The following is a 26,146-nucleotide window of genomic DNA, read 5'->3' as shown; positions in this document are numbered from 1 at the left end:
CTGTTCCAAACGGGAACCCTGATGCCACCAGCAGCAGGCCCGGGAGACGGTTAGAAAAGCAGAATCGGGAGCCACTCCAGACCTCCTGCATCAGAATTTGCATTCAATGTGCGCTTTAAATTTGAGAAACAAATCTGTACCCTTCCAAAAGCCATCCGTGCACGATGACAATGCACGTTACAAGTGGCCTGGTCTCCTTGTTACTTCTGAACTCAGGTAGCAGCTGCTCCCGGCTCAAAAGCCAAGAGGCAAGTGTGAACAGAAAGGATAGATGCTTTAATCAGAAAAGCCAGCAATTTGGGGAGAAGGTGGATTCATGTCCTGAGATGAACTCTAAAGATTTTGTGCAGTCACGGTACGTTTTCAAGGGAAAAACGGATGGGAGCACAGAGTCTCAGTAAGTCAGGGAAGCAGGAGGGTGGGATCAGCGTGATCCTCCATAGCTGCAGGCTGGCTGACTCTTCAGATGTTATCTTGCCTGTGTGATCCACCAGCAGGACTGCTCAGCCGGCTGTTCTGGGTAGAGAGTGAGCCACACTTTAGCTGCTGAATTCTTCATTCTTACCTCTTTTTATCTAGAAGAATCAACAGGTCAGGCTAGGCATGGTGTGCATTCAGGAGAGCATAAGACAGGAGTTAGTTTCACTGCCTAGGGATCTCATTCCTACAATTAGGTTTTTAAGGTTCGAAGGCATAGAAATGGGCAAACAAAAAAAAGAGCAAAAGAGCCACTTTCATCCCTAAAGGGGATCTTCCACCTTCACCAGAAAATCCTTATCCTGAAATGCTGCCAGAATGGGATGTTAACTGATTTGAACATTACTTCTGCTGTGTCTGTGGTCCATTCTCTAGGATTAAGTTGATATGAAGTGAAATGACTTGAAAAGATAATAAAAGAGAGAAGAAAACATGAAGAATGGGTTACTATGAACTAAGCTGAGCAGGGGGAAAGCAATGTAACGATAATAAGAGGGGGAAGTAAAGTCACTCAGTCGTATCCGACTCTTTGCGACCCCGTGGACTGTAGCCCACCAGGCTCCTCCGTCCATGGGATTCTCCAGGCAAGAATACTGGAGTGGGTTGCCGTTTCCTTCTCCAAAGAGAAGGCAAGCTACCTTAAAAACAAAATAGTTAATAAACCAAGAGCTTAAAACGCGCTGGGCATCTTACAAAGCGTTTGAAATACTTTATTTAAATCTCAACACAAACGTTAGAAGTGCCACCTTCAGAAACTGATTTCCAAAGTTTGAACTGGCTATGATCTAAATCATCAAAACGTGGTGTATTATTTTCACAACTGTGTGTTTTGATACACAATTATAAACTACTGCTGAAGGAATGTCTGTGTAAATTCACACGCATTTTGGAATTGGGCTCCAAAAGTCAGGGCCCATCACAAAGAGAAACAGAATTAAGGTCCTTTGGATTCCACTGTTGCCTGCATCCTTCCACCTGAGATAAAGGAAAAAGAAAAAAGATCAAACTTCACTTGATGCAGGAAGTGCAGTTCACACAGCTGTCTGCACGGCCACATTTCCGTGTGAAGAAGCTCTTTTCTAGCAGAAGTGAGACTACCCCAGGGCACGTGGTCCTGGGCAGGTGCTCCCACTGAAAATAGCGTGAACCCTGCAGTTTGCAGCCTACCCGACATCCGGGCTCAGAGCCGCCAGGACCGAGGGGGCGTCACCGTCCCAGCCCCGCGCCCCGCCCCGGACCCGCCGGCGGGGAGGAGCTCGGAACCGAAGAGGAAGCGCGGGATGGAGCTGCGGCGCCTCTGGCTTCTCTGCTGCTGCTGCTGCTTCTGCTGCTGGGCCCCCTGCCCCGCCCTGACCCCGCCGCTCGGCCGCCACCCGCTCGCCGCCTTCCGGGTACCGCGCACGCCGGGGGAGCCCTTACCGCGCTTCCAGTCCCGGGCTGGGCGGGGCGGAGGGGCCGCGCGAGCCCCACCCCCGGGGTCACCGGCCGCTTCCGGTCCCGGGCGGAGGGCGGGGCCCTGGAGCTCCACACCGTGGAGTCGCCTGTGTTTTCCAGCCCCGGGGGAAGGCTGGGCTGGCCGGAGGTGCCACTCGAGCCAGTCCCGGCGGGTTACCAGCCCAGTCCTTTCCCGGGGCGGGAGGTGGGGCTGGGGCACCTGGGCGCCACACCCGGGGCGGGGAAGTATCTCAAGCCCTGTCCTGTCCTGGGGCTGAGGGGCCACGCGAGCGCCACCCGCGGGGGTCGCCTACCCTGTCAGGTCCCCGGGCCGGGAGAGGGGGCACCTGAGCTCCACCGCGAGGGGTTGCACGCCCCGCCTGTCCCGGGCTGAGCGGGATGGAGGGACCACGCGAGCACCCCTAGGAATTACCTGCGCCGTCCTTTCCCGGGGAAGGGGTGGGGGGCACTCGAGCGCCATCCCCGGGGGGTCGCTTAAACTCAGTCCGGTGACGCGCCCGGGTTCCAGACCCGGACTCCGTCCTAGGGTTTCCCAGGGCATGCTGACCCACAGATTGGTCCTCCAGGAAGGATGTGTGCCTGAGGGTTTATACGACACGTCCCAGGTTGCCCACTGATTATGTCCAAGCTGGTCCTAATTGAAAAGCACTGCCTCCCCAGACTGTGCATTTCAAGGACTGGAACCAGAAATAGGCGGAAGAAACTTGGCCGTTTTCCGGAGGGGACACTGATCACCTCCTCCTCAAATCAGAGTTTTATCGGCCAGGAGCCAGCATTCAGAGCTCAGGGAATCCTGCCTATTTATGATTTTCCTGAACCCAGGCTCCTTGGACTAGCTCACACCCTACAAGTTCATCTGACTTGGTGGAGACTGATTTAGAGAAGGGGGTAGGGTTTAATTTCCTTTTCAGATTATTTTGAAAAGGCTTCATGATCTCAGATTGCACCCCAGCGTTAAAACTCAGGAGCACACCAGTTAGCTGAGTATCAATAAGGTTTTTCCTCAAGCCAAGGAAGCTGCAAGAAAGAATGATTTAGAATGTACTTCACTGTGTTCTATTAATATATACCGGATACTATTTAATAGTTTTAAGTTGTGAGAGGTCATCATCTTGGTTTAATTTTGCTGTCAAAGAAAATTCATTCGTAATTGGGAAGTGTGAAGTCAGTAATCCTGCTGCTTATTGGAGTTGTATTTATTCTTTATCCTAGTATTTTCTTGAGGTTTGCCAGAGATTCTGAAGCTGTGCACCTTTCTACCCCTCCTGCTGGTCCCCTGGAGCCCCAGTGTGGGAAGTGCCAACCTCTCCTGATTCTATTTGTATTTTTGCCCAAACCAAGATATATATTTTATCTCCTACTTATTGCTCTAGCTTTCAAAACCAGAAGCACTGGTATAATCGCTTAAGAACGAAGTTTCTGTCCTGTATTCTCTTCCTGCTCTGAGCTTAGTGACATGTGATGGTGAAGTAAACCCCTTTGGGGGAAAATAATCAGTCCCACCTATCCTGGTGATGTGTTCACTGACTGAAGAAATAGAAGCACTGCAATACTCCTCAAAAATATATTTGAGGATTGGAATCACAAGGAGGCCAGAGTAATGAATATATCTTAAATATGTGTTATTTGTATAATTTATAATTATGTGTGCATTTGCTCATATCATATACTCATACTAGAGGCCCTACCCAGACACTGGCAGCTAGGAAATACAGCTAGCTCATGTCAAGAGAAGTACAAGAGTGCTTGTTGGAAGACGTAATTTCTCTTTTAAGTGGAGAAGGGCAGAGAGATGAAGATTTTCAGCACATTTTAAAAATCTTGAGAGAACCTGAAAAATTTCCAAAGCAATTGCCCCTGGTGGGACTTGACTTCATGAGATGTTGTGACTCCTTTCCACACTTGCTGGAAACTGTGTTTGAACCTAGATGGCTGTTTGAGCCTGGAGCAGACTGGACATGAACAGGTAGAAAGGGCCTTGCTCGGGCATTAGGAAGCATCCCTCCACCCTAACAAGAGGGACTAACATGTGTTGTGACTGATGCTCAGTATAACTCTGAAAAGCTTTACTCCTTAAAATTATGTCAGATTAGGAGTTGGTTGAGTTGAAATTCTCTGTTTACCTATCTGGGGTAAATTACGGACAGATTCTAGGAAATTCCCTGGCTCCATAATCAAGTTAAAATTTTAAAAGTTTAAAAATTAAAATAGAGTTATAAAGTGCTCTCTGTGTTGTGCTAGGGAGAACCTATAGGTTTTAGGGTGAAAAGTACATATGGAGGGCCAGGAGCTGTAGTTTTTGGCTCTTTATATCTTATTTAGGGAGACCAAAGAGGTCTCATGTCTGCAAAGGCATTGATGAACAGTGGCTCCTGAAATGTAGCGTGGAAAGGTATTCAGGGAACTGCAACTGTTGACACAGTTGGAGAAAGGGTCTGATTGATTAGTAATTTTTTCACGGTCTTAGGTTCACGGTGAAAGGTTTTGTGCCTGCCTTACCTGTTTTCCTAAATTCACTGTGAATATTCCGTGAGTGGAAGTTAGGTGGCATCTGTGATCCTTGTTCACAGACTGTTATTCAGTTACTGTTGAGTGAAGACCAAGCTCCTCCTGGGATGATTATGGGATGCCTCTCAGGATAACTGACAGGGAAAGAAGGGGAGAGCACTCACCCCCCCCCCCCCCACCTTTTCACTCCTTAGAAGCTTCTGGTGCTCAGGAAGCCCCTGCTCTTGTTTCACGCGCCTGATCCTTATGCTGGAACCCAGCTGTGCACTGACCTTTATTCCTGCTCCCTATTTGACCAAGAGCAGCTGGTCTCCTGACCACTTTGGGGCTACAAACCCAATAAGGGAACCAATGACCGTTGTATGTACTCACTTCAGAATAATGTTTATATGCCAGTGCACATGTGATTTTGCCTAAAATTTCAGAAGCTTCACTTTTAAAATGCTTACCTTAATGATACATGTGCCAGTTTTTAAAAAATTAAATTATACATACTTGGAGGCATGTTTGTTTACATGTAAATAGATCATTTTACAATGAATGATCCTAATGAATGAGCCACAGACATTTGCTATTAATAGCCCCTGAAGATCTGGATTATTTCCTCCAAATAAACTTTATCCAGAATTCTTTAAACCACAATTTTCATCTAACTGAAACATTAAGAGGTGAAAATGATGTAAGAGACTCTTGTTCAGGTGGTAATTTCTAATGGTTCTAGCTTAATGCATATACTGCCAAAATTAAAATATACCAGAAACTTGAAATCTTGGGTAAAAATTTATTCATTCATTTGTTCATCTGTCCATCTATTTATCTCTTACTTTAACATTTACTATGTATAATGTGCTGACTTTGAAAAAAAAAAAGCACAATATAAGAGTTTCAAGTTAAGTTTTGTTTGGGGCAAAATGAGAACTATAGCATGGGAGACTGCATCTTAGCTCTGAGAAACTGCTCCAAAGAGGTAGAGGGGGAGTTCAGTGTATGTGTAATTTTAGTGGAAAGGGAGTACATGCAATCAAGCACATATTTTTTGCGGAAGGTTTCTGCTAATCATGAGGAGCAGATGTCATCAGGTAGGAGATGCAAGAATTGGGCTCATAAAATCGGCTCCTGAAAATACCTGTCTGAAGAACTGTCCTGCCAACTTTTTCTTGAGCACAGGCACGTCATTTCTGATCTTCACACAGAACTTCTTTCGGGGGTGTTGAAGGTCAGCAGCTGAAATGGCGCATGATTTAATCCCTCTAGAGGAAGATGGCATGCACCTGGAGCAAGTGCCAATTTGTAGTTGATGATGAGATGGTCTAGGTTTTCTGATTGATTCAATGGCATATAAGACACAAATGGATCCTGTTAGAAGTTGGCATCTGGTCAAAGTAGGCATTTCATCAATTCCTTCCCTCAGGTTGATCAAGTTTCCTTTCATTCACTGCTGAGAGTCCTTATCATGAAAGGATTATGAATTATGTCATATGCTTTTTCTGCATCTATTGAAAATATCATATGGTTTTCCTGTTTTTATTCCATGAGTAGGGTGTATTGTGTTGATTATTCAGATACTAAACCAATGTAGTCTCTTTTAATGGACCTCACTTGGTCATGATTCTATTGTCTTATAAAGTTTTGAATTTGATTTGCTGATTTTTTTTTAAGGATTTTACATCTACAGTCATGAGGGCTATTGGTGCATATTTATCTTGCCATGAGGTGTTTCTGTCTGGTTTTGGAATCAGGCCTTATATAACCAGGTGCAAGGGGTTCCCATGAATGTGTGTGTACAATTGGTAGTAGCATTTCTTTTTTAATTATATGGAATTCACCAGTGAAGCCATCTGGGCCTGGAGTTTTCTTTGTGGGATGATTTTCAGTTAGGAATTTAATGACTTCAGTTGATAAAAAGTTGTTCAAATACTCTATTTTTGTTGTATCCAGATTTGGTGATGTAGGTCTTCCTTGGGGATTGTCCATTTTGCATAGGTTATCAAACTTGTTGGCCTCAAGTGCTCAAAATATGATTCTTCTAGTGCCTGAAGCATCTTTGTGGTCCTTCTTTCCTTCCCAATAATGGTGATTTATGTGTCTTCTCTTTCTTCTTTTTTCTTTATCACAGGAGTCAAGACTGAGAAAGTGCAGGGGAGGGGGCCTCAGGGAGAGCATCTGACTAGAGCAAAGCTCTAAGCTGAGAGAAGGGGGAGAAAGGGCCTGGGGGGTGTGCCCTGGATACCTTGCGGGCGAGGGCAGGGTCATGAAGCCATAGGGATGCATTAATCACAAACCAACCTTCAGGGGAGTCCCTTCCCCTAGTAGGACACCTGAGTGCTTGGTCGTGGGCCAGGTTGTGGGAACCTGGGTCTCCTCGCTGCAGTCTGTCTGTGAGGCCCGCCTTCGTGGCTGCATGTACTTTCCTGTGCATCCATAAAGGTCCTGCATCCTCAGGACCTCCATCATCCCTCCAACTCGCAGTGAAGTCCAGGTTGCCTTTAGGACCTAGGAACCCTCTGAACTGCTCAGCAGTTTGCAGTCACTGGCTTATATTTGTCACACACTCATTTTGTGGTCCAGTTCTATTTTTAGATGTATACATCTTCTTCCCAAATTATATTCAAAGCCTTGCTTCATCAAGATTATCTTTTGAATGCCTGAAACTCGATAACTGTTGATAATTTCATAGATTAGCAATCCTTCCACATATGCTCAGTAAGGAAAAATACAATCATGATAAATCCCAGGAATAATTTGCTTAAAAATAAACAGCTTATGCCATTTGCAGCAACAGGAATGACCCTAGAGATTATCATGCCAAGTGAAGAAAGTCGGACATTGAAAGCCAAATACCCATATCACGTATATGTGAAACCTAAAAAATGGTACAAATGAACGTATATATAAGCCAGAAATAGACTCACAAGACATAGGAACCAAATTTATGGTTTCCAAAGGGTAATCAGGTTGGGGGAGTTATAAATTAGGAATTTTTAATTAATGATATACACTACTATATATAAAATAGATAACCAAAAAGGTCCTACTGTATAGCACAGGGAACTATATTCATTATCTTGTAATAACCCATAATGGAAAACAGTCTTAAAAATAATTATATATACATATGTAAAAAAAGTAGCTTAGAGCTATCAAGGGCATGATGTATATAAAATATAATTATGCGTTATTCAACAAAAAATGCTAATTAAGCATCTGTTATGTGCCAGGCGTGTGCTCAGTGAGGCGGAAACGGCAATGAATAAGACAGACCAGCCTGGCCCTCATTTTGCTTATAGGTTGATGAGACAGACACACAATAAACATATAAGTGAACAAGCAAGTTTAGAGTAGCTGAAGTTAGAAACTTAATGAATGGTGGTCTCCTGAAATTGTATTTACTCCACACAGTTGGTTAGTACTAGCAAATTGAAGCTTGTTTGTGTAAAAGATGAGCCTAGCATACTTACCACAAAATTCAAAGTGGAGGAATCTGTAAATAAGGATCTAATTTTCAGACAGACAAACCAAGCCATTTTCCTGGGACATTTCCAGGATTGAATCTCTTTCCCAAAGCCTTTTACCCAAATGAAATAGAGATCTCTGTAAAACCGAGATAGAACCACACTGATTTATCCAGTAGTTATTTATTCCTTTCTTCATGCTTCATTCATTGTGCTAAGACAAAGATAAAGATCACATAAGTACTTACTGGTTACAATTCCTACTAGTGTCTGGTATTTATTTGCAATTTATTTTCTTTTTTTCACTATATTAAATAAGCACAGTTAGTGCTTTGAAAATCCTTGGTAAAGAGGAATTATAAATGGATAAGACATTCCTTTCCCAGCCTCAGAAATTATTCCTAAAGTCAGATAGTATTTTTAATACAAAATATTTATAAATCTAATCTATTATTTTAGGTAACCTTTCATTGTGATCCACAGGAAATAAATCAAGCTTTTACTTTTGCATCTGGAAACTATTTCTAAGTCAGTTATATGCACATTGCTCCAGAAAGTTAACATAGGTGATAGAAATTGGGTTTGTTTTTTTTTTTTTCCTTCTAGGAAAGTCTTAGTAGACAGCGATACTTGAATTCTTTATTTTCTCATGAAAACTCCACTGCCATCTATGGAATAAACCAGTTTTCTTATTTGTTTCCTGAAGAGTTTAAAGGTATGGACTCTGGGGTTATTAGCTGATTAGTTTCCTGATTTTAATTTGTTTCCTTAATTTTTAAGAATCTTCAGTTGTGAATCTAGTAAACTGAGTAATAGTTAACATTGATTAAATACTTAAAAGTGTCAAGCAAGTACCTGATGCTGACAGTTGGAGAAAAAAGTTCATGGCCACTTTCTTCTAATAATCACTTAAGAACTAAATACTATAAATGCAGGCATTTTCCTGTGGCTCAGAGGAATGGCACCTCATCCCTCCTCCAGTTTTCTATGCTATTTCTGTTCGAGACCCCCCCCCCCTGGTTATGATAAAACAGATGTCAATTATACTCATTTTTTATTGACCTGCTTCTGTCAAACCATTTCATGTGACAGCCCGGCCCTATTGGAAGAATTCTCATCTTTTATAGCTTTTGTCTACTCCCTTCCAATTATGGAAAAGAATAAAAGGCAGACTTTATCAGAAGCTCCACTGTTTCTGTTGAAACATCCCTCTGAAAGGAATCCCTGTAATAATGTTGGCTGTCCTTTCATCTTGTGTGTGTCCTCAGCTATTTATTTAAGAAGCAGCCCTTCCAGGTTTCCCCGATTTCCGGCAGAAGAGTACACGTCCATCTCCAACCTGTCTTTGCCATTAAGATTTGACTGGAGGGATAAGCATGTCGTCACCAAAGTGAGAAACCAGAAGACGGTATTTCTTAGGTTTTTTTTTTTTCTTTTTAATCACTTTAGGGTGGGAGTCACTTTTGGGGTCAAGTCCAATCAAACTTGTGATGGAACCATCCTTTCAGTAGGTAAATTCATACCTCGGTTATCACAAAACAATGAGAACAGGAGACCACCCCACCTGGAGGGAGGAGGCGCTGTTAGGCCCAGCTTCACTCAGGGGATGAGCTCTGGGGTGTCCCTCTCTGCCTGCCCGGCCCCCACTCAGACTCCCAGGGCTCTGCAGAACAGCGGGTGGAAGGCTGAGGGAGGGGAACCAACTTAAGTAGCTCAAAAGGGAAACAACTTGAAATCAGGCGCCTGGTCCCTCAGTGCCCCCGGAACCCTTGGGCCCATCCCTTGAGCTCCCTCAGAGACCCTGCCCCCAGCCCCACCCCTGCAGAATCACACACCTTTTATCTGTGGTCCTTAAAAAAGCTGTCAGATCTGCTTTGATCTGACATAGACGTGCCTGGAAATTACCAACTGTGCAAAATCATAAAATGAAAATGAAAGGGATTGTAGGAGAAATGAGGTTAAGACTCTGCACTAAAAATTCATGACACATTAAAAAAAAAAGAACAAGAAAGTAGTAAAAGTCACAGCACAGTTTTATCTGTGTTAAATGATAAAGAAATGTGTAAGCCCTGCAGTAAGTGCAACCATTTACCACCATGTGATATCACTTATATGTGGAATCTAAAATATGACACAAATGAACTTATCTACAAAACAGAAGCAGGCTCAAGACACAGAGAACAGACTTCCTCTTGCCAGGGAGGAGGGGTATAAGGGGATGTAGGGAGAGTTTGGGGTTAGCACATGAAAGCTATTACATATAGAATGGATAAACAACTAAGTCCTACTGTACAACACAGGAAACTGTATTCAATATCCTGTGATAAACCAGAATGGAAAAGAATATGAAAAAGAATGTGTGTGTGTGTGTAACAGACTCACTTTGCTGTACAGCAGAAGCTAATACTACGTGTAAATCAACTATACTCAATGAAAAGATCAATTTTAAAAATGCAGCCATTTACCTTGCAGAAGTCCTGGGTGTGCCTATTAAGATTATCTGGAATCAGGGAAAGCAGAACCCCAGATGCGGGTGGGGGTGCTCATAGCCCACAATGAGCCGTCTTGCTGGCAGACATTAGAGGACAGGCGCGTGTGCCCTGCACCCCTGCCAGGCGCAGGGATGTCAGCTTACCAGGAAAAGTTGACCCCTAACTACAGGGATGTGGTCTCAGTTTGTCTGCAGTGGGAACCTCAGCAGGTCACTCAGCGTCGTCTTGTAAGGCCAGCATTTTGGATCCAACAGTTCCCCAGTGACCATCTCATTAAGATGATCTCCTTTTGTTTCTCAGATTCTGTATTTGTTGTTGTGGATTGAAATAACCACCATATCATGTGCTTTATTACTGGATTCTAATGAAGAGTGATGCGGTTTGCTTACGGTGTCTTAAAGTAGAACTTTTATTTAGAAATCTTTGTACTAAAGGAAAGATGTTTTGGAGCAGCCACCACCCTCTTGGGGCAGCAGTAGGTGGGTGACCTGAAGCAACATGCATTTACCTTTCTCAAGGGGTGCAGAGCCTGCAGTAGCCTCCCTTAGTGAATGCTGTACTCTCCACATGCCCTGGAGCTAGAGATGGAGATAAGGCCACGGTGAGATCCCTCAGAACTTCACTCCACGAGGACCACCAGCCGCCCTTCCTGTCTTTCCTGCAGCAGCTGCTGCCAGGATTAAGGTGGTTCCACCCAGTTTCAAATCCCACTCTCATCTCCGCCTTTCCTGCGATTCTTTCTTATGTGAAATTCTTGATTCCATTCCCTTTCATTCCTTTGTTCTAGTTTATCCAATAAAAGCAAGTTAAGAGACCCAGAGTCAGAAAGATTGTTAGTGAGTATTTCAGTGAGGAACGATTACTGTGGGTGCCTATAGTTGGGACATTACCTGTGCGTTCATAATGCTGATGGGCTAACAAGTCTTTTATCCAGGTCCTGTGCTTATCTGTTAATGAGAACAAATATGCACCATGCACCCCTGCTCTGCTCACCTTTCCCTGCCTTCTGCCCTTGGAGGGGAGGTGTCGGAGGGCAGAGCAGAGTGTCAGGGTAGAAGCACAGACACACTTTTTCATGTTTTTTCCATGATGGTTTATCACAGGATATTGAATATAGTCCCATGTACTATACAGTAGGAATTTGCTGTTTATCCATCCCATAAGTGATAGTTTGCATCTGTTAATCCCACATTCCCTCTCCACCCCTCCCCCACCCCCTCCCCCATGGCAACTATAAGTCAGATGCCTACGTTTGTGCTGACTTGTTTTTTTAAAAAGAACATCAGTCCAAGTGTTTTCCTAATCTCTAAAGTTGCCTTTTATTTTGCAATGTCAACTGGCAATAGTGATACTCCCAATTTACCTTTAATGAATAGTACATTTGGATACTTATAAGAGAATTGAATTGAAAGTCAGCAGGATTGGCCTTTATATTCTGTAGGCCTCCAGATTCTGCTCACTTGAGTTGATCATTTGTGTTGTCAGAGATGTCGCTAGACGTGATTGGCACATTGTTAGATAACAAATGTCATTCTATCTCTGTTTCTATCATCATTCTATCTCAGTGTGGTGGATGCTGGGCCTTCAGCGTGGTGGGTGCGGTGGAGTCTGTGTGTGCGATAAAAGGGCAACCCTTGGAGGCGCTGAGTGTCCAGCAGGTGATAGACTGTTCTTACAGCAACTATGGCTGCAACGGAGGATCCCCGCTCAGCGCTTTGTACTGGCTCAGTAAGGTGAGTGGCTCTGCGGTCTTTTAAGCTGCTTGTTGACTGTGTGTTCAGTCTGTCATTTACTCAGTAATATTTTCAAGTTTGGAAATGTAGCTAACCAGAGCTTAAATTAATCCAAAGATTTCCCAGATATCTGACTATGTATATTTAGAAGTGGGATCTTTAGGAGGTAATTGAGGTTAAATGAGGTCATAAGGGGCTTCCTTGATGGCTCAGCAGTTAAGAATCGTCCTGCAATGCAGGATACACGGGAGATGTGGGTTCGTTATGTAGGTTGGAAAGATCCCCTGGAGGAGGAAATGACAACCGACCCCAGTATTCTTGCCTGGAGAATCCCATGGACAGAGGAACCTGGCAGGCCATGGTCCATAGCATCGCAGAGTTGGACATGACTGAAACAACTTAGCATGCACACACGAGATCATCAGCCTGGGGCCCTAAGTTGATAGGACTCTGACAGAAGAAGAGGATGAAGAGGGCAGGGCCTCTGTCTCCCGTGTGAGGACATGGTGAGAAGGTAGCCATCTGCACCTCAAAGAGAAAGTTCTCACCAGACACTGACCCTGCTGGCACCTTGACCTTGAACTTCCAGTGTCCACAACTGTGTGAAAATAAATATCAGTTGTTTAAGCCCTCCACCCCAAAAAATAAGAATTGCTTCTGTGTAGGTCAGCCATCAAGAGAGAAACCAAAGTGTGAAAAATCTTACCTGCTATCTGTGTTCAGAAAAATATTTATTTTTATTCCCTAATATTACTTAGTAAATGCTTTTTTTGCAGATGACCCATAAAGATGACAGTGTGTGATTATTCATTTCCATAGAACTTCTGAATGCCCAGGTTAAAAGGGGACTAGAGGTCAGCTGGTTGGGTACCTCTGTGTAGATGCAGAACTGAGCCCTGGGAGGTGAGACCCTGTTGCCAGGTCAGTAGCTGAGATGGGCAGCACCCTGGCCCTCTCCCCACTTCCCACCCACCCCCACCACACACCCTCTGACACTGTCCTGGCCCATCAATAGTGGTGTTGAAGCCAGTGATGAAGGCGCTGTTGTTGTGTACTATGAAAAGCTGTCAAGACAGAGTTCCCAAAGTTGAGCATCCCTGTCTTCTTCGTTTGCTGAATCTTAAGTCACCGCCAGATGAATGGCACAGAGAGCAGCGATGGAAGGATGCTTGTGAGCATAATGCATGACCTCAAAGACTTGATAACCTAGAGCCAGAGCTGTGGAAGGAAGATATTTATGCTCTTATACCTTCAGGAGAAAGATGGCCAGATTTTATTATTGAATCAGTGGAGGTTCTAAGAACAGGAGATATAGAGAAAACAGGAGCAAAAGACAAAGACAAACAGTTTAATTACCTAGTGAAGTGAAGTCGCTCAGTCGTGTCCGACTCTTTGCGACTCCATGGACTGTAGCCTACCAATCCTCCATCCATGGGATTTTCCAGGCAAGAGTACTGGAGTGGGTTGCCATTTCCTTCTCCGGGGATCTTCCTGACCCAGGGATTGAACCCAGGTCTCCCGCATTGCGGGTAGACACTTTACCATCTGAGCCACAAGGGAAGTTTCCATAAAAAAACACTTAAAGTTTTAACTTAAGATTTTCATAACTCAAAGAATACCCAGATAATGAACTGTGACCAAGTTGAATCTTAGACTCCTTGTAGTAAGTGGTTTGATCTTTGTCACAACCATGTGACATAGATTATGATTTTCTTTCAGTTGCAAGTCAAGCTGGTGAGAGATTCAGAATACCCATTTCAAGCCCAGAATGGCCTCTGCCGTTACTTTCCTGACTCACATTCTGGATCTTCAATCAAAGGTTATTCTGCATATGACTTCAGGTAAATGTCTCCTCTTGTGGTTTTCTCTATGTTTCTTAAGTTATTATCTATTGACTACTTGGAATTAATAAGTTGATTGGCAGCATTGCTTCATACTTTTAAATGTTTTAAAATACACTTGATTCCCTGGTGGCTCAGATGGTAAAGAATCCACAGGCAATGCAGGAGACCAGGGTTCCACCTCTGGATCGGGAAGATGCCCTGGAAAAGGGAATGGCCACACACTCCAGTGTTCTTGCCTGTAGAATTCCATGGACAGAGGAGTTTGGTGGGCTACAGTCCATAGAGTTACAAAGAGTCAGACATGACTAAGCAACTAACACTTTTATTAGAGAGATGAATTGGCAGTCACCATGGAGGTCTATGTTGTTTCTTAAATATCATATACTTTTTTTCCATGTCTCTACCAACAGAAATAATGCAGTTAAATCAACACATTTAAATTCATTTGAAGGTATAATTGATACTTAGCACCTCCTACCAAGTTTGTGTCACAATTACCCTTAGCGCATTTCAGTCTTACTCTTGAATTAATAATAATAGTAAAAACTTGCTTTCTGTAGATTCTGAAGCTAATGGCAAGTAGTCTTACTTTCCAAGAAGCATTTTTGAACCCCCTCTCTGTACCTTACATTTTTCAAGTCCTTGACTGTCAGAAAGATATAAAATGAAGTTTTCCTATTAGAGGCAAGTGGACAGAGTATATAACCGGGCAGGTGACGAGCTCATCCTGCAGGCGTGATGGGATGCGTGGGTGGGTGAGGAAGGGACTTGTGTGGGAGTGGGAAGGGCGTGATGACTTGGAGTGGGTTCAGTGGAAACAATCATTTAAAAATGCCTTAAAAACACATGGCACTCAAAGCCAGCTAAAGAACCATTATGACCATTTTATTTAGTGCAAAATAGGTGCTCAGGGATGAGACACAGAACCATCCAACTCCTTGCTTCATTTTTTAGAAGTATGAAGGAAGCTTTGAAATAGAGAAAGTAAAAAAATTAAATTTGGCTAAGGTGACAGACTGGTCTACTACTTACTGAATATAAAAGCATCTCTGGGTCTAGATGGCATTCCCCCATGGAATCTGAAAGAAATCATAAGTGACTCTGGATCCTCAAACAAAGTGGAACCCACACCAGCATACATGTGTCTGAGGACGGGCTGGCCATCCCCTCAGCTCCTGGCTGCCAGAGCAGCTGTCACCTGCCAGCTCAGTCCCCAAGGTCAGGATGCACAGAATCGTGATAAACGGGCAGGGTCCCTGAGCACGGTGGTCCCCGCCTCCCTTGAGGGTGAAGGTCACATACTTTCTAAGTGAGCAAGTGAGCCCCTGTGCTGCCAGATCCTGGAGAGTCTAAGGTGAGTATGTGCACAGGATCCTCCCGAGGTTGACAGTGTGATCAGAGAGAACTCAAGGCATCCCTTGTCACAAGGAGCAGAGTGAGAAAGTTAGGAAGAAATAAAAGAATAATGGGCATCGGTCTACTTTAGAGAGAGAGACAAAGCGAAGGTGACTGCAAGATTCATCTGTCCTTGGATCAGAAGGCAGAGGCCGCTGTGAAAACCCACCCCCCATCACACAGAATATTAAACTCTGAGAACATGGCGCCAAGCTAACCACATTAGACTCTCTCTGCAAGAATACCTTCCTTTGATTTATTCATTCATTCATATATTTTACTGAACCCTGTTTCAGGTTCTGGGGATTTGGCAGTGAACACAGCGGACAAAAGCTCTGCCCTCTGGGCTATATTTTAGTGATAGAGACAAGCAGTAAACCAAAGAAATAAAAATATGAATGGTCTGCTAGATGAAATAGCTTTAAAGGAACTAAATAGCCATGAGGTAAAGAGGAAACAACAGCGGTAAGAAGTTGCAGCCTCAGGATGGAAGCCCAGGAAGGGGGTTCCTGGAGAATGTAACATTTAGTGAAGACTTAACTCTGCAGCTACCTGGGGAAACACAGCTCCTGGCAGAAGGGATTGTATGTGCAAAGGCCCTGTGGCAGACACTGGTCTGGCATAGCAGTAGATCAGTGAGGAAGCCACTGTGACTGTCCTGTCATCTCGTGTGGCGTCATATCATGGAGAGACGCACTAGACTGGAGGTGATGAGGTGACAGAGGTCGTCAGGGGATGATCTTGGAGCAGAGTTGGACGAATGGTCTTAGATGTCTTAGATGGGATGGAGAATAAAGCCCCACAGGGCGTATTGAGGGATATCTGTGAGGATAAGAGAGGAGAATGTCAGGGAGGACTCTGGGATTTTTGCCTGAAAGACTGAAAGAATGGAATTGCCAGGCATGAAGCTGGAAAGTCTAAGACAGGAACAGAACAGCAGGTCCTCGTGAGACAGACACACAGAAAGTAATCCCAGGAATCTGGGAGGACTAGGGTGTGAAGCAGAACCAGAGAGCCAAGTGTCCTCAGGAAGCAAGTTGGTCCTGGGGGTAACCTGGCTCTCAGTCCCACCAGGACCTCCGGAGCTGGGCAGACTATGCATGTGAGAGATGACGCCCCACCCGTGTTGGTGTACATCATCTCCCGGGAGTTTCCCCTGACCTCTATTTTTACCATCATGCTCTCTTAGTTTTTTAGTATGCCCAGACAACACCAGCCCAGATCATAGCTCTCAGCCAAAAAGTTCACAAAATTGTCTTCTAGCTCTGAAAAGATATATTTACATTTAAAACCCTTCTGAATCCTAAAAGCATAATCTAGCCTTAAAAGCAGAATGATCATTCATACACAGGCTGCATCCTGCATTTTTGCTCATCAGAAACAGACCTCAGGAAAAACATTTCAGAAGCCAAACTAGAATATGAACATGACTATTTAAATAAATAAAAAGGGAAAGAACCTATCACGTATAACTAAGGATGGAAGAACTAGGATGCCATAGGGAAGATGAAGTGTAAACCCATGTGCTCATCAAGGGTCTGTAACAGGTAAGACTCTCCCTAATCTCCAAATCTTTATGACAATAACGTTTAGGAGAATTCTTAAAGACTGCAGGATTTGTCTCTTAATGATCTGTGAAAGTGATGGTAAGCTCATGGAATATGATAGTAGTTCCATATTGGGCTAAAATGGAAGTAAAGATACTTTTTGGAATATATTGTAACTTGTGTCTAGCCCACACCTTTCTGAAAGATGAGTGACAACAGTTCTGGGGCTAAATGGAACCTTTCCCTGGAGCCTTTCCCTGCTGGTCTAGACCACAGGTGCCCTCCTATTTCCTGTTTTCCAGCAACTATGAAATCTTTTTCCTGGTCCTCCCTGAAGCAGAGATCATAACTGAACTGTTTCCATGACCCCATAGTGTTCACCGCCTTCTGCAATTCCCTCAAACGTCTCTCTTTCATCCTTCTCCTTCCCTCACACCATCTCTGTAAAATGATCTTTGATTTTACTGGAATAATTTACTGGATAGCTTTTGTTATCTCTAAAATGTGGAGGCAGTTATCTTCTGGTTAATATGGAGAGTATCATGTTTGTCACCATTGTGTTACAAAACATTCCGCAAACTTAAATAAAATAGACATTATACACTAAAACCTGTGCTGAAGAAAACTAGTTTATTAGATAACTTAGAAACGAGGGAAGGACACAATGTTTATTATAAACCTCAGGTATAATTTATGGGTCAAGCAGGCTATGAAATCTATGCCTATAATTGTATCTTTATGTTGATGCTGAAGGTGGGTACAGTGGCTGTGTCATGAAACTGGAATTTGAACCAACTCTGTGGAACCTCAAATCCCATACCCTAGCATGTTCTCCTCCAGAATTTTATAATTTTGACTCTCTTTAATGAATACCAATTATTTTTACAGCAGCAAAAATTAGAAATGCCTGCTTGTAAATCTCCAAAAACATTGTCTCCTTAACAGATAATGTGAGTGATTGTTTAGAATGAACTTGTGGTTTCTATTTCAGCAAACCCCACTGGTAGGCACTCATGTTTTTTCCTCTTCTATGGACACACTATCCCCTTGATAGAAACTGGTCTACAGCTGGCCGGATGAGGGCTTATCTACTCTTTCTAGCCACTAATCCACCATGCTTTGCTACAGCAATAAACTATCAAACGCTATCTTAATGGGCTGAAATATCAGTAACTTGGCTTCAGTGTCCTACACCCACAAAGCTGACCTTTAAAAATACAATTAATGGTGTAATTATGTACTTTTAAGATTGATGAAGGCGACATGTTATGTAACATCAGACTTTATCAATTCAGGTCCAGGTGGGAAGGCAGAACTGCATGCCCTGCTGTCTTCCCAGTTCAGCCCTGGTTCTCCTGGCATCTTAACATCCCTCCTCCCTATAACTACACTCCCCGCCGCCCACATTTTTGGGTAGCTCTTTTCTATAGTTTTCTTTATTTGATGTTCACTAACCTAGGCTGTCTGTTCTCTTGATTTTTACTTGGTGTGGCAGAGGTGATGAGATTCACTACATCCAGGCTTTCCACTCTCCTTATTAAGAGAATCCCTATATTTTAGCATGGTACTTTGTCAACCAGCTATAAAATTTAATTTCCCATCTTCCTTAAAACTAACATTGGCCGTAGGACTGACATCTAGCCAGTGAGACCCATGCAGATGTGTGCAGAATGTGTGATCACTTCTGGAATCTCAACAGGGACATAGCACCTCCCATTTCTACTTCTTACTGTCTGAAATATGAGTGAAATGGCTGGCACTCTAGCAGCCTTCTTGGATCATGAAGTGATCTTGGGAATGGAAGCCTCTTATAAGAAGAACCCAGATCCTGGTATCCTGGAGCCCATAGTGCTCCTGGACTGCCAGTCTTCCAGACTTCTTACAGCCTCCTTTGTTTAGAACTTGATAATTGCCACCAAACCTACTCCTTGCCATATACAGATTAAATACATCACTTTTGTAAAATATTTTTACCTTGGAAATTAAACTTCTTAACCAATTTTTTTTTTCTTTTGATAGTGGCCAAGAAGACAAAATGGCAAAAGCACTTCTTGCCTTGGGACCTCTGATAGTGGTGGTAGATGCCATGAGCTGGCAAGATTACCTGGGAGGCATTATACAGCATCATTGCTCCAGTGGAGAATCAAATCACGCCGTCCTTGTAACAGGCTTTGATAAAACAGGTGAGTGCTGGTGAGACATGACTGATTGCTTTGCAGCTTGAACCCCAGCTTGACACGTGATTCCATCCTTTAAAATGCTGAAACTTGGTCCTCTTACATCTAAGTTCTCATGAGCTTTACAGCTTTGCCATAAACTTCCAGGTATACACGCCCTGCAGATCCCCTGGTCAATTTTTGGTAGATGCCATGTTAAAATGACACTAAATTCTTGATCTAAATATTGGACATTCTCCATCTGCAATGTTTAGGATAATTGCTGGGAAAAGAGAAGTGCTTATTATTTCATCATACTTACCTAACAGTTCTTTTCCTTTCCTTTTTTCAAATTGCTTGGATATGTGTATATATGTGTGTTTTCATTTTATGCAGTAAATGTAACAAGCAGAATGAATTCAAACCCCTTTTCCATTGATTGCAGTGTGACACTGGTACAGTTCAGTTTACTTGGCTAGTTTGTTAACATTTTGTTATTTTTTGTTTGTTTGTTTATTTGCTTTCTTAAAACCACTCTACTTTTCAGGAAGTGTTCAGTCATGTCTGACTCTTTGAGACCCAGTGGACTGTAGCCCACCAGGCTCCTCTGTCCATGAGATTTCCCAGGCAAGAATACTGAAGTGGGTTGCCATTTCCTCCTCCAGGGGATCTTCCTGATTCAGGGATTGAACCCACGTCTCCTACATCTCCTGCATTGGCAGGCAGCTTCTTTACCACTCTGCCACCTGAGCTTTAAGTGAACATTCTTTCACCACAGCCATGTTCTCCAGGGTCTGATTTATATTTTGTAGGAAGTATCCCATACTGGATTGTACGGAACTCCTGGGGAACTTCATGGGGCATCGATGGCTATGTCCGTGTGAAAATGGGAGGAAATATTTGCGGTGAGTCTTGAACTGATATTGAAAATCCCAGGCTCAGTGTCAAGGAAGAGAGTGAATAGATTAAAATTATGAGCCTGTCCCATCCATGGTATGCATTCAGGGTTCTCAAACCACTGTTACAGTAACAATGGTCATCCTTCAACTAATTGATAAAAATAAAATAGCGTTTTTTAAAAAAAGACACTACTGCACATATTCATGTTTTTAAGAGGGACTGTAATAAAAAAAAAACCAATGTAATGAGCAGAACATTATAAGATATAGCAATAATTTACCAAAGTTAACTACTTCCAAAAATCCACTTAAGCTGAACTTCTCCAAAAATGTCTCCAATTCCAAATTTGCTTTTTATAACTATATGACTGTCCATTATTTTATGTATTATAATGCCTACCTTAGGATCATCAAGAATCACTTCTTCTTTGTATCAAACTGAGTGAAAATCTGAGCATTTGTGTTGTTTCAGATTTAATATACCTCTTGCCATCTACAAAATTCTAGCAAAAAAATTCTGTTCCCTGGAATTGAGAGGCTTAAGAAAATACCAGACACACTCTTTTGTTGAATAATAACATTTTTTGTTAAAGAACAACAACTTAAAATAGCTATTTAAGTATTTTAAATGTATCCTTAAAATCTATATTCAAACCCTATTCTAAAACTTTTGATCTGGAAAATCAGCAAATTTTCTGAATTGAGTTGACCCAAACTATATTGTGTATGAGAGCATTTATTTTATTTCTCATTAGTTCTAACAAATATACAACTTTTTAAAAGCTGTGGAATGCCCCCGGTTGTGATATTTATAATAAAATGATAGTCATTTTTAGATGTTTTTATAGTTAATTTGGCATTGCTACTGAAGTGGATAAAATATGAAACAGTGGTCTGTTGCCCATAGCTGGAGCACAGTTCTCTATTTGAAAGTACAAAATTCGCACAGAGAAATTACAGCAATGAAACAAATATGCTAATTTAAGCCAATCCCCTTGAATAGGACCAAATAGATTTTTTAGCTGAGGAACAGTTTACTGAAGCTCTTACAATAAGTTCTGAGTTAAAAAAAAAAGAGTTATGGAAAATTTGGGGAGCATATATATTTTTTTGCTTCTTCTTTTATATATATATGTAAATATATATATATGTAAATACATATATGTGTATATGTGTTACTTTGGCTGTGCGGGGTCTTCTATTCAGCCTGCGGGCTTTCTCTCGCTGTGGCACGTGGTGGCATCTCGAGTTGCAGACCGTGGGCTCCAGATCAGGCTGGCGTGGTAGTTGCAACATGCAGGCTCAGTTGCTCCACAGCATATGGGATCTTGGCTCCCCAACCAGGGATTGAACCCGCACCCTCTGCATTGCAAGGGCATATTCTTAACCACTGGGCCACGGGGGAAGTCCCTGAGAGCTCATATTCTGATTCAGTCTAGAGACAACAGCTCCATTGTTCCACTAAATGGTAACCAGAGCGTTGCAGCCAGAGTACCAGACTCCAGCCACGCCTCTCCTTTCAGCATCCCTGAGGGGCTTTGCAGGTAGAAGGCTGATGTGGTTCCTGACCCCTTGCTACCTCCAGTTTATCTCTGACTGTGGAGGGTGGTGCCTGCATCTGGGCTGAGGGGCAGCTACTGTTAAAGCTCTAGAAGGAGAGTTGCAGGAACATGATTCAGACTGGTTCATCTTCACCTCAATCATGACTCTGTTCCCTGCCCCCACCTCTCCCAGCCCCCAGCTACAAAGGGTGGTTGGGATCATTTCTTTATGTTCCCCAATTAAGTCTGCACACCCTGCCTGGTTAGTCATTATATAGGAGCCCACATCCTTTCTGAAAGTATTTCCTGAAAGTTAAATCCCTGATACATCACATTACTCTCATGAACAACTACCGAAGGCAGGTAGCAATTCTGTGGCTCCAAGAAATTTTAAAGACACAGCTAATCACAGACAAATCCAGTCTTCAAATAGGATGTTTCATCGCTTCTGCCATGGCATTGTGATCCCTGCTCTTTCATGCTAAGGAAGCATCACACACTTGTGACTGAAATTTTGTTGAAGTTCAAGTCTTAGAATTTAAAGGTTCTAAGTTATATTTAAAATAATCCTATAAATCATTGTATTGTCTCTAAAATATATACGAGTGCATTCCATATTTCAGATACATTCATCTGTTCAGTTAATAAGTTTTGAGGTTTTTTTAATAGTGTCTTGAAATAAAAACATTAAGCATCTCTGCTGATATCTGCTTTTGAGTTTGCCATGTTTGTATGGACAGGTAGCTAGAACCAGTATGCTATTTTCTTAGTAGATATTAACTTTCTGAACCCAAATCAAAACTGTCTTAATATTTAAAAGAGATGTAGTGCTCACTTCAGCAGCACATTTACTAAAATTGGAACAATACAGAGAAGATTAGGATGGCCCCTGTGCAAGAATGACATGTAAATTAGTGGAGCATTGCATATTTTTTGAATGGAGAGAGTAGCATGGAAACACATACACTACCATATGTAAAATAGATAGTCAATGGGAATTTGCTGTATTACTCAGGGAACTCAAACTGGGGCTCTGTAAAAACCTAGAGCAGTGGGAAGCGGTGGGAGGTGGGAGGAAGTTTCAAGAGGGAAGAAACACATGTAGACCTATGGCTGATTCATGTTGATGTATGGCAGAAACCAAGACAATATTGTAAAGCAATTATCCTTCAATTAAAAATAAATTTAAATTTAAAAAACTAGTGATGAAGGGTTAAATCATAGTGGTGCATAAGAAACTCATTCACATTAGTGAAAAAAACAGCATGTAAAGGAAAAATAGAGTACTACCAATGATTTCCTTTTTTTCTTAGGTATTGCAGATTCTGTTTCGGCTGTATTTGTGTAATGTGTTTGCCACATTGAGAGTCGAATACGAAATTGAAGGTTCATGATTAGAGCTGACACTTCATTCTTGGCGTTTCATCATTATGCTTTTGCAACTTCTGACAAAAACAGGTTCTAGGACCTGGTCATGTTGAAAAGAAGCTATGACAATTTAGAGAGAGGTGGACTGCCCACCTCTGCAGGAAGAAGACCAGCACCAAGGCCTGGGAGGAAGACTGGGAACAGTTTCCTCCTGGGAGGAAGGTCGGATCAGGAAGTGTTTTAGGTCTCTTCATTCTGAAGCACCTATTATCTGGGTTTTGTTTGATTGTTGTTTCTATTTGTCCTTTGTTTGTTTTTAATGACATATTTCCAACAGGATTAAAGAAAGGATAAGCAGTCCTTTTCTTTTATGGGATTCAGTCACCAGCCTCAGCTGCCCCTACACACAAGAACAGCCAACTTAGAACTGTGTGTGCCTGTCATAGAGGTATTCCCAGCCTCCCAGAGGGAATTTCATAAGAGTTGTGAAATGCCAATTGCTTTTCCCCCCAAAAATGGTGCTCACCCCTTGACCTGTGCAGAGGTCATGTAGAACGAGCCAAAAAGACAATCACTTTTTAAGACAAACGATTGAAACTAAGTAACCCATATGGCAACCATGTAGTGGGAAAACCTCAAGTAGCCTTGCATGAGAGACAATGTTATTTGTGAATTCTCACTGTCAGTAGGATTTCAGTGCATTTTTTTTTTTTTAAATGTGGACCATTTTAAAAGTCTTCATTGAGTTTGTTACAATATTGTTTCTGTTTTATGTTTTGGTTTTTTTGGCCTCATGGCATGCGGAACTGCAGCTCCCAGACCAGGGATCAAACCTGCACCCCCTGCTTTGGAAACACCAAGTCTCAACCACAGGACCACCAGGGACGTCCCTCCAGCACATTTTATTTCCTCCTTGGTTCTCCCTGGATTGAGGAGCAGTGGGCCTTCCTATATTTTCTCACCTTTTCTCTTACTCTCAACTGCAAAACTTTAAATCTTCCTCATGGTCTGGCTTCCTTGGCTAAAGTCTCATTTTTTACCTTCCATTTCTATTTTATAACCATTTGTTTGACTCCAGTAGTCTCTAAGGCTTTGTCCATGTCAGGACCTCACCTGTCTGCTCCTCTGTCGTGTGGAGGCACCACTCCTTTCAAAGTTCAGTCTCAGTAATCTGAAACTGTATTAGCCAAAATGTGAGCTCCCCAGCCGCTGTTTTTCCAGTTTTCTGCTTGTTTTTTGCAGACTCCCATCCTAGCTACTTTTCTGTGCATCCTTTGAGGTTTCAGCTCATCCCTGGTTCTTTAGGTCATCTCCTCTCTTGCTAAGTCAGCGTGGCTGTGTAAGAACCTCAGAGCATGAAATCTGCTCTTCTGATTGAATATAAGTACAATCGTATCGTAGGAGTTAACACAGCTGCATCAAATACTGCATATTTAAGCATTTCCTCTCTAAGATTCATGGTCACTTTCCAGTCTCAATAGAAGCAAAATTGTAAAGGTAGCAACAACCACTGAAAACAATTGAGACATCCGATTTTTTTCTTTCATGGTTGGCCTTTATTAATATCCTTATTAGAAAAAGAAAATCCACAACAGGACACTATATCTTTTCCTTACACCAGCCAGAAGCAATTTCAAATGAATATGTGTTGACTCAGGTTTAGAAATGCTTCAGAATGAAAATTGATATTTTATTTGATTAATATTCTAAATATCCAACTGTACCAGAAAGGAATATGTCTTGATTGTCCTAGTTTGTGATGATGTACTAATTCTGGTAAAATGTAAATGATTTTCTGATACTCTTTTACGAATGATATTTTTAATTACAGAATGGTGCATACTTTTCAGCTCTTGTGGATTTTTATAAAATTAATAATGAAACAACCTATATTTGACTCTGAGTTAAGAAGACTCTGTCCTTGTGTATGGCTTACATTTTGTGAACACAGTGGTAATGTGTTTTATATTCACACAGGAGTTTCCTCAATTCTGAACCCATATATTGATTTTTTAATTTTCTCTGTAGACATGTTTGGCTTCCCAGATGGTGCTAATGGTGAAGAACCCTCCTGTCAATGGAGGAGACATAAAGACATGGGTTCGATCCCTAGGTCGGGAAGATCCCCTGGAGGAGGGCATGGCAATCCACTCCACTATTCTTGCCTGGAGAATCCCATGTACTGAGGAGCCTGGTGGGCTACAGTCCATAGGGTTGCAAAGAGTCAGCCATGACTGGAGCAATTTAGCATGCATGTACATAGACACCTTAACTGCAGCGTCTGCAAACCATCTCCTTTCCCTCCTTAGGAAAAAAAAAAAACACACACACAAACAAAGAAACTCCCCACACCTCTTAGAGTCTCTGGTTTTGGTAACATCATGAGCATTATATATTGACCCAATCAATAAAACTGAGGGAAATCTTGAGTGTTCTACCAGTTCAGCTATACCTGATCCATCACCTGATCACCTGCCACTTCTCTATTTCCTCTCTCCATCCTTCCCTCAGTGCATATTCTTTAGCATCTCTCACCCCTACTTCCCAGGAGTTGACCCACTATGTCCGTGTCCTTTAATCCAAGGCTTCTCAAGTCCCCAGACCAGGAGTCACCTGAGGATGGGAAACTGTTTCATCAGTCCCACCAGGTGTTCATGATGGACAGGATGCTAATCCATCTATCTGTGTTCCCTGGGTTGACAGTTCTAAAAGACACCACAATCATGTTATCCCCGCCCCCCACCCCCCCATTTTAGCCTTTTAAGGGTCTCTCCATGCCTAAAAGATCACACATCAACTCTTCTAAAAGAGATTTCCCAAAGAAGCCATTCCTGGTGACAGCTCACAGTAAATGGTGCCACTGGATTTGTGGTCTCCGGAGGAGAAGATTTAACTCTGGGACAAAAGACAGACTCAGTCACTCAGAGCTTTGTGTAGATTTTATTAAAGTAACAGGGATAAAGAAAGCTTCCAGCAAGAGGCAATGGAAGGGGGAGGAGAGTACCTGCTCACTAGTTTAAGCAGGACCTTATATACTTTTCAACTACCTGCTGAGAATAGATAAAAAGAATACCTCAAGGTTGCAAGAGTTCTAAGCCCCTTTCCCAAAGCATGCATCCTGAGATAACTTTGACACAAGATTAGCCAGGGAGAAGGGTTTCTGGCAACTTCTCCAGGCGAGATACACTGTTGTTGTGTAATCAGGGGTACAAGTCTTGAGAAACAGGTTCCCAGGCAAGATCTGTTATAATCATAGTCATTAACATAGAGCCTAAGAAA

At 42.6% G+C, this 26,146-nt stretch overlaps 1 protein-coding gene and 1 non-coding gene across 2 annotated transcripts; both read left to right on the top strand.

The window, feature by feature from the left end:
• The first annotated feature begins 1,691 nt into the window (after positions 1–1,691).
• Positions 1,692–24,753, top strand: CTSO (cathepsin O). Its single transcript, XM_043902278.1, has 8 exons — positions 1,692–1,868; positions 8,499–8,607; positions 9,161–9,300; positions 11,950–12,117; positions 13,837–13,958; positions 18,923–19,086; positions 19,872–19,964; positions 22,813–24,753. Exons 1-8 carry the CDS (start codon positions 1,758–1,760, stop codon positions 22,845–22,847), a joined length of 942 nt encoding a protein of 313 aa, XP_043758213.1. The 5' UTR covers positions 1,692–1,757; the 3' UTR covers positions 22,848–24,753.
• Positions 22,327–22,433, top strand: LOC122695805. The gene has a single exon (XR_006341557.1). It is a non-coding gene; the product is annotated as a U6 spliceosomal RNA (small nuclear RNA).
• Positions 24,754–26,146: the final 1,393 nt, after the last annotated feature.

This window comes from Cervus elaphus, chromosome 5, assembly GCF_910594005.1.
Source record: "Cervus elaphus chromosome 5, mCerEla1.1, whole genome shotgun sequence".
Classification (NCBI taxonomy): Eukaryota; Metazoa; Chordata; class Mammalia; order Artiodactyla; family Cervidae; genus Cervus; species Cervus elaphus.
The sequence above is the reverse complement of the archived record's forward strand: the minus strand, read 5'-3'. Positions and strand labels throughout refer to the sequence as shown.

Coding starts and splice junctions, on each gene's coding strand:
- CTSO (XM_043902278.1), top strand. CDS start 1,758: ATGGAGCTGCGGCGCCTCTGGCTTCTCTGCTGCTGCTGCTGCTTCTGC. Junction 19,087..19,871: donor AACAGGCTTTGATAAAACAG/GTGAGTGCTGGT, acceptor TATATTTTGTAG/GAAGTATCCCATACTGGATT. Junction 19,965..22,812: donor AATGGGAGGAAATATTTGCG/GTGAGTCTTGAA, acceptor TTTTTTTCTTAG/GTATTGCAGATTCTGTTTCG.